The 9,138-nt window shown below is 41.8% G+C and overlaps 2 protein-coding genes across 2 annotated transcripts in view; both read left to right on the forward strand.

The window, feature by feature from the left end:
- Positions 1–4,907, forward strand: part of LOC131255321 (disease resistance protein RPM1-like) — an 87,479-nt gene extending 82,572 nt beyond the window's left edge. The window contains exon 3 of the mRNA XM_058256020.1: positions 4,632–4,907. The gene's annotated coding sequence lies outside the window, so the exon portion shown is untranslated. The remainder of the gene's footprint in view (positions 1–4,631) is intronic.
- Positions 1,918–3,262, forward strand: LOC131255322 (disease resistance protein RPM1-like). The gene is made up of 2 exons (XM_058256021.1): positions 1,918–2,116; positions 2,295–3,262. The coding sequence occupies exons 1-2, from the start codon at positions 1,918–1,920 to the stop codon at positions 3,260–3,262; spliced, it is 1,167 nt and encodes a 388-aa protein (XP_058112004.1).
- Positions 4,908–9,138: the final 4,231 nt, after the last annotated feature.

The following is a 9,138-nucleotide window of genomic DNA, read 5'->3' on the forward strand; positions in this document are numbered from 1 at the left end:
CTAAAGAAAACATGATTCTAAAATTGTGACTACTCAGATAGCAAGAGGAATCCTTAGCCATCCTTTTTCAGAGTCATGGATGGGATTATTAGGATTTCCTGCAAAAGTTTGACACATTAGAATCACAAGTAATATGTGATGGGCCCCAATAAATAGATTGATCAAAATATTAATTGGATTCATTTTGTATAAGTGACCTGAACGGTCCAAATTAAAGACTAAAGGTCAGACATGTACAATTCACATATTATTATAATATTTGCATGGTAGTGCATAAAATCCAACCAAATCATTTCTTAAGCCCAGCTAGGATTCCCATCTTGATTGATAGAAAGTGGACAAAACCATTTAGATGTACTAAAAAATTGCCCACTTTATAAAGAGACCCAAACGCTTTGCCATCTGTATATGCTAAACTCAGACGGCGTGTCAATGTATATTGAGGGACCTAACACTCTAACACTCCCTCTCACGTGCAGGTTGGAACTTTACCTCGGGATAATGCATTCTAGTGGTATATTTGTTACTTTCAGGATTCAAACACTTGACATCTTGCTTTGATACCATGTCAAACAACTAGTCTTTCTAAAAGCTTGAGTCGTTAGAGGATGGTGTATCAATATATATAAAAGGACTTAATGTTTATGGTATGAGTTGTGAGTGTCCTTCCACCTAGTTGTGAGTTATGTGTCCCTTCACCCTTGCCTAGTATGTTCCTATGTGGAGTTTCATACCGCAGCGTGCAGAGTTTTAGAGTGTTAATTCAGGGGTTTTCTCCTTAATACCATCACTCTCCTCAAGAATATTCGCTATAGGCACCATTTTGCCACTCAACTGCAAGGTCTAAAGAGAAATATTGCAGCCATTTCAATGAGAAAAGATCAATATAATCTTACTAATACAGAAGATGGATCGAGCTCACAGAATGCTAATGAAAGATGGAAACATCGTGGAGAAACTGCTCTTTATGAAGACGATGATGAAATTGTAGGGCTCAAAGAAAGAATAGGTCGAATAGTTGTATGGTTGACAGAGGAAGAACCAAGACGTACTGTTATTTCTGTGGTGGGGACGGGTGGTCTAGGCAAGACCACTCTTGTGGCGAAAGCTTACAAGCATCAAATGGTAAAGAAGCTTTTCGAATGCTGTGTTTGGGTTTCTGTCTCACAGTCTTACAATGTGGAAGGGCTTCTAAAAAGGGTGATAACTGATCTGTTCAAGATAAACAAACTTGAGATTCCGAGCAATATGGGCAGCATGAATCGCAAACAACTAGGGGAGATGGTGCGTGATTATTTGAACAGAAAGAGGTACCTTTCCGTCTTAGACGACGTATGGAATGTAGATGCATGGACAGATCTTAATATTGCCTTTCCACGAAATAGATGTGGAAGTAGGATAATGCTTACTACTCGAAATCAGAATGCAGCCTCTGCATTAGGGGATGGAAACCGTCCATTTCCACTCGAGCATCTTCAAGAGAAAGAGGCTTGGGAACTCTTCAGTAAGAAGGCGTTTTGGAAGGAGCCCTGTCCTCCAGAGTTGCAGCATTTGGCACAAAAAAATTGTAGAAAAGTGTGGAGGCTTGCCACTCGCAATTGTTTCTTTGGGCAGCCTCTTGTCATTGAAAGACAAGAAAGCATTGGAGTGGAATCGAGTCTACGGAAACCTGAGCTGCCAGTTGACAAATGATAAAATGCTTGAAAGAGTAAAGCACATCTTGTTGCTTAGCTTCTATGATCTACGTTACGGCCTTAAGCATTGTTTCTTGTATTGTTGCATGTTTCCGGAAGATTATTTAATTTACCGCAAGCAGCTAATTAGGTTGTGGGTGGCAGAGGGTTTTGTCGAGGAGAAAGGTAAACTTACCATGGAGAGGCGGCGGAAGACCACCTGAAGGAACTCATGTTTTGTAACATGCTTCAGGTTGTTGAGACGAACGAGTTTGGAAGGGTGAAACCTTGTCAAATGCATGATATTGTACGTGAAGTGGCCTTATCCTTATCAGATGAAGAGAAGTTCTGCATGATATATGATGAGAAGCAAGCAAGGCAAGAAAGCAAAGTCCGCCGCATGTCAATCTACAGTAGTGGAGAAATTATTCAATCTACGGCAGGTATGGTACATCTTCGTTCTCATATGGTGTTTGGTGGAAGCACATCTTTTTCATCTTCTTTAAATACGATGGCATAAAGCTTTAGATTGTTGAGGGTCCTAAATCTAGAAGGAGTTCCTATCGAAAGCATACCAGATGAAGTGACTAACATGTTCAATTTATGGTATCTAAACTTAAGGGGAACTGAAGTTAGGGAGCTTCCCGAATCTTTATGGAAGCTACAGAACCTTCAAACACTGGATCGTCGGGAATACGAAGCTAGAGAGGCTACCCAGTGGGATTGTGAAGCTACAGAAACTACGACACCTGTATATATATCGAATTACTGACGAGTTCTATAATGATTTTGATTACTTAAGTAGCATCCAAATTCCTATAAGAATATGTAATTTAATAAGTTTACAGACTCTACGGGATATCGAAGACAAAGAAGGGGAGATTGTTAGAAAAGTTGGGAACTTAACCCAACTGAGAAATCTTAGCATTTCTAAGGTCAGAGAAATCGATGGAGCTGAGTTGTGCAATTCAATCGGAAAGATGAAACACCTTCTGAAGTTGACTGTGAGGGCAACTGGAGAGGAAGAAATACTTCAATTGGAAGCACTCTCTCCTAACACTCCACCGCTTCTTCAAAAGCTTTACCTGAAGGGCCGTTTGGAGAAGGTGCCTCGATGGCTTAGCTCCGTTGTGAACCTCACCCATTTGTCGTTGAATTGGTCAAAGTTGGGAGAAGAAGATCCCCTTTCATCACTCCAAGCATTGCCTAATCTGATGTACCTTTGTCTTCAAAGGGCCTATGAAGGGCAGCAGTTGTATTTCGGCGATGGACGGTTTACTAAGCTCAGGGTACTTTATTTACGGGATATGAAACAACTAAATCGGATAGTAATAGAAAAGGGAGCATTGGCAAGCATCCCGGAGCTAATTCTGATCAACTGTGGAGAGTTGAAGACTCTTCCAGAGGGGATTGAATACCTCACCGGACTCCAACAGTTCCTCTTAGGGGACATGCCAACGGAGTTGACAGATAGGTTGAAACTAAAAGATGGAAGCGAGGAGGACCGTAGAAAGGTAGGGCACATCCCCTTCATCCTGCGTGGACAGCGGACAGAAGCGGATGGATTGATCACGGAACGACTCAACTAGTCATCTATCCTTCATTCGTTGATGAGGTAAGCCTAGCATCTTTTCTCGATGAATGTGCAAATTTACAAATTTATTTCTAAAATATATTGCGTCGTAAGTAACTTGGTAGGCTAAGTGTACGGAGTAAACTCTGTGCGGTCCATTATGATTTATGTATTTTATCCACTCCGTACAACCATTTAAACAGATAATTATAAAGCTTGAGACCAAAAATTAAATATATCCAAAGCTCAAGTGAAACACACCACAGGAAATATTATGGATTGAAAGTCTACCCGTGGGCCACATAAGTTTCAGATGAAACTGATATTTGTATTTTCCCTTCATATATGTCTGTGTGATCTTATGAACAGGTGATGACAAATAAACATCACTGTGGGCCTTAGTAAATTTTTAACGGTGTTAATCATTATTACACCTGTTTTCTATGGTGTGGTCCACTTGAGCTTTGGATATGCTTCAATTTTGGGTTCAACGTCCTATAATTATCTGAAAAACGAGTGGACGGTGTGGATGAAGTACATACATACACGGTGGCCCAGCAGAATTTACTCAGTGGGATAAAAGCGTGCTGAGTTGCTCGGTACGCAATCCATCCTTAGTAGACCCTGTTTGACTGTGTTTCTTGTATAAATAAACAGTCCGGATCATTAGTAGGAATCATTTGAATAATGCCTAAATCCTATCCCTTGCCACCACACTGTCGGACGGACGGACGTGGGACACATATATTGTTGGCAGCGGATGGTGCTTTACCCTAAAAACCACACTGTCGGACGGACGGACGTGGAACTAGTTGGATGGAAGATGTTACCTCAGAGCCGGTAGGACCACAAGATAGAAGAGCCATTTCTGTACTGCAATTGGGCCCGTCCATGTTGTGGACCTCATCATGGATGGACTATGTACGAAAAATCACAAATGTAGAAAATTTTAACTTTTATGTTTGGAAGAATATTTCAAGGACGTGGGCTCTTAGGCACAATATTTCAGCCCAACCGTAGCCAAAATAGACAAGGACCAAAAGCCTGTTGGCCAGCTTGGCCTTTTTGGCCCTACTATATCAAGGTCATCAGCTGGGCAGGCTAGGCTTGCACTTGGGTCTTACACTCATGAACCAGGCCCAGACACGCAGTGCACAGAAGCAATTACATACCATACAGGAAACGTACAAATTGTGCATTATGTGCACTCACCATCTAGATGGATGGGCCAAAAATCAAATGTAGATGTGTAGGTTCTCATATAAAAATCCGCTAGTGCATCTGTCATGACTATGTTGTTGTATCAATTATCAATCTATTGTTGTATTTGTTATGGATCTAACGTTGTATCTCCTAAAAATCTATTGTTTGTGTTCATGCTATAGATCTATTGCAGTGTAGCTCTAGTCTGAGTTTTGAGGAGATTAGCAAGGTGTTGAACATGAAACCAATAAAATGTGTGACCGAAATGTCAGGACTTCATCAAGGATGCAGGGCGTGTAGTGACCTCACCAAGAATGTGGAGCTAAAGGGGTGGAAATGGGTTTTATATATGACTATGGGCTTTGCTTAATATGGCTGTTATTTGGGCATGGCTATGGGTATTGCAAAACTTGAGTTTTTTTTTATCAGCATGGTTGAAAAGTTGGCTTTAGACATGTACTATGTAGCATGTGTATTTGGACATGGTTACTTTTACATTTTATGTGGTTTCCTTTTCACACGTATTTACTGTATGGATTATACGTGAAAATTGCTTTGGAACGAGAAGCAGTGTTTGTGTTTATGGGTATGTCAAACGTGTTTCTTTCTATGTCAATGGTTATGCTATTGCTATTGGTACGTGAATATAAATTTTCCTGGTGGAGAGAAAATGGCATTTTAGGGACATTGGCTAGGTGATATACATGTCCTAAGTGGAGTGCAATATATTGTCCGTCAAGGAAATTGCTGAAATGTTTGGCTTTCAACATCTTTCCCTAAGCAAATTTCACCTTCATGGACAAAGCTAGCCTACATCTTTGAACACACGAGGAGTACTTAATACTCGTTCGGTCCATTGATGAGCAACTACAGCATTGTGCCGAACATTCTTTTTCTCCTGTGCAATCACAATTTGGGTCCCACTCTTCTCAAATAGCAACCTGACTGGACATCTGCCAGCTTATTGCCGGGGTTCAAGACTCTGAGGCCTTTCCACAAACCTAAGTTGCACGCCTGAACGGCAGCCTTCCCACACTGCTATCTCTGTCTTCTTGGGCTGTGGCCTGACTCTCTCTGTTGCGTCTATCATCTGCCTGCCACTGGTGTCATAAGTCCCATTACAGCCTCCCCAGAGACGAAATCCTTCCCTGCTGAGCCATGCAATCCTTCCATGCACTGCGCCTGGTGGACAGACTCTTAACTGGCCTTCCCACAAATATATGCTGCACTCGATGTCAGCTGCTCCTCCCTACTCTCATTTAATTTCACGTACACAGTTTTTCGAGGTGGTGTATCTACAAATATTTAATGGATTTATAAAATGGCCCAAAAACATCACCGTTCCAAATTCAATAAACAAATTCCAATTTTCAACAACAAATTCCCATTAGCCAAAGGAACTTAATATTTCGGATGATGATTTCCTATTTACAATCTGAGTGGCTTAATTTGAGCTGATATATGCTACAATTGCAAATTTTGAGTGCCTGGATATCAACCATTACACTCTTCTAGAGTATCAAACAAGTGCCCTTCTTTCATTATAGATGGTGCATCCCTGCGGTCCATCGGATCAACAATGAACCCATCCATGGCAGGTCCAGCAACTCTAGACACTGGAACGAGGATAACCACCATCCATGGTGAGGTCCATCACGCAATGGTGAGCCTATTCGTACAAAAGCATGCAAACCCTCCAGGGGCATAACATTCTAGGTCATGAGACCAAAAAAAGAGTCAGATTCTAGGGCACAACAGTGGTGATTGAACAACTGCTATTAAAACTTCCTAGGCCCCGATATAATGTTCATTTACAATCAACCCGTTGGATAGGTCACACACACCCAGTTGAATGAAGAAAAATACAAATATCAACTTTATCCATGTAAGGAATTTCCATAAATAATAAGGTTCATCAACGGAAATCAATGTCCCACTACTTCCCACCACATCCAAGCTACAACCAAACTACCACAAGAGATGGAGAGAACCTGTTGGCCCACTCGCAGAGATGAATTGTCACCGTCCCTGCTCCAGCTGCTATATTGAATGGCATACGGACACAACGAATGCGAGCCCAGTGGAAGTTTTTCTCCTTCTTTATGGGCCACAGTCAGCAGCCATCCTTCATTAATGGGCTACAGTCAACAAGCATTCTTCTTGCTTTGGTTCGTGTAGGACCGCCTCCGCACATGTACCAGGCCCATACATGAACCAGCCGCCGTACACTTTGTTCGCCCCCATCTTTCTCAGTTCTCCGCTCGCCTTGTCTTTCTTCTTGCCAGCTCTGCCACCGCCTCCTTTGTCCTTCTTCTCACTATCGTCTGGCTTGTCCTTCTTCTCGCTGCCACCACCTCCCTCTCCCTCTCCCCCACCTCCCTTGTCTTTCTTCTCACCCCCGCCTTCTTCATCCTTCTTCTCTATCTTCTCACGGACCGGTCCGACGCTAATGAGCTCTGTGAATCCCATCCTCTCTCGAAGCAGCCTTGTCAACTCGACCGTGTCAACTCCGTCGCCGATCACAACAAGTAGGTCCTTATCGCTGTCCACCGCAACGGATGTTGCACCTGCAAGCAACACGATCAAAATGACGACTAAAAACCCAAATCAGAAATTACAAAGACTGCTAGTCCATCAGGCTCTCTGGTTGATGGCATATCTTCAGTTCGGTTCAGAACTTCACGATACCAAGAAGACATATAGGTACTCTAGTTCAACATTTAAATGAATATATTGTCTGATTAGATTCCATTTCGGCACCCATTTGGGACGAATCTCAAATCGAATTGCAATTGGAATTCGGGTCAAGCACATCACATCCGTCCCCAAAAGTGGGACTCCTAAACACACTTTGATAACCATTAGGATGAGATGAAGTGAAAGAAAAGAGGCACTTTGTTGCCAAATCTGCCTTCATCGACTCAATGGACTCAGTTTGCTCAACTGACACTTGATTTTGATGACATTTTAATCTCGCATCGAATTATTTAGAATTGCAACCTTCGCATTACATCTGAGCTAAATTCTGATGAAATTACCTTCTACGCTGGCTGCAATTTCCATGGCCTTTCTCCGGCTCTTCCGATCGTCGGTTATCGGCCGGACTTTCATCACAATCTTTTGCTGTAAAAAAAAAAAAGAAGAAAAAAGAACAAGTTATTACAACGGAAATTAATCAAATAAAAATTCATATGACCCACTTCAAGAAATCACCAGCTAATATAAGATACCTTCATTGTCCCTCCTTTAGTGATCTACCACAGCCAAAACGTTGGTTGTGTATGATTGTTTTGTTGGAATATTTGGTTGAATTAAATAGACTATTAAAAATCGAGAACCAAAAAAGGAAAATAAATTTTGAGAAAGAAGAACTTATTGAATTGAGTCGAGGCGTGACTGAGTCACTCGGCTTGAAATCGAATTTGCTCCCCTTGGACAGCGTCCCAGGTGCAACAGGTTTCCAGAGCAATCGACCTCCAAGATACAACGACTATGACCCGGTCTCAGCAATGCACTCACTGTACATGGGCTCGAACCACTTGCAGTTTAATCCGAAAGTGCTGAGTTGACTCAGCGATGAACTCAGTAAAATTCTTAAAATTATATCAGAGAGAGTTTTATAAGAGATATAATAATTTCGTATATTTAAAACTGGAATCGGTAGTCTTTATATAGACTCCGAAGTGGTGCATAAGCACCCTTTACAAAAAGTTAGGTCCGTTGGGTTTAAACCCAACAGGGGCGACCAACCGGAAGGGATGCATCTCTCTGATTTAAAACGAAAAAGCGCAAGTGCGAGTACACTTTTGCACATACAGTCCTGTGCGCGCGCGTGTGTAGTAAATGGCATAGATTAGAGCTATTGGCATAGCCTCCCCATAAGACCAAATTCACATGCCCCCTGAAAGGGGCTCAAGCCCTAGGTAAAAAGACTATCTTATATACAAGATAGTTTACCTTTTCAAATTCGATGTGAGATAAAACCCTCAACACAAAAGTACCAAAGCTTTTCAAATGTGAAGGGAAATCACCGAAAATTTAAAAATTCAAATTTTAATATTATTTTAAAACAAAATATAACAATCCCCGACATGTTTTAAAATAAAACTCTTTCGGATTAAAGCGTAGTAGTTGTGCAATGGTGCCGGTGTCACCATAGACTTGAACCGACATTAGAGTAAGCAAGACAGGTCTACAGGAATCAGGTGACACCATAGTCTTGAACCTAAATCCTTTTAATGTAGATCGCAAGTACATGCCACTCACACAACTCTTCCTCTACAAGTGATTCTGCGGTTCGGTGCGTTTCGGTCATACACCATTACCTGGATTTCATGAGTGCTCTAGAGAATTCGCCTAGATTCTTATAGGAAGCGGCCTCCACCTCCACACCCATATAGGTGAATTCCATCAAGTGTATGTAGCAACTGTATACACCCCCAAAAATATGGCTATACATCCATTAAGAGTTCTAAAAACTCATCCTTCTGCGTTGCTGCTCGCACTATACACCATAGAAGGAGCTCATACAACTCAGTGCAATCGTCTACCTCATGTCTTGTTGTTTACCCATTGAACCTATCTCATGGGATCTCTACTTATATAGGTTGGGTTGCCGACACTGGCAGCTCATATATTAGGCTCAGCCCCATTCCCTCCGATGTATCATTGACTAACATTTTAGATAGT

This window comes from Magnolia sinica, chromosome 9, assembly GCF_029962835.1.
Source record: "Magnolia sinica isolate HGM2019 chromosome 9, MsV1, whole genome shotgun sequence".
Lineage (NCBI taxonomy): Eukaryota > Viridiplantae > Streptophyta > Magnoliopsida > Magnoliales > Magnoliaceae > Magnolia > Magnolia sinica.

What these genes read in the sequence shown, in the direction of transcription:
- LOC131255322 (XM_058256021.1), top strand. Translation starts at nt 1,918, where the DNA reads ATGCTTCAGGTTGTTGAGACGAACGAGTTTGGAAGGGTGAAACCTTGT. An exon ending in AATTATTCAATCTACGGCAG is followed by an intron (nt 2,117 to 2,294) that starts GTATGGTACATC and finishes TCTAAACTTAAG; the next exon opens with GGGAACTGAAGTTAGGGAGC.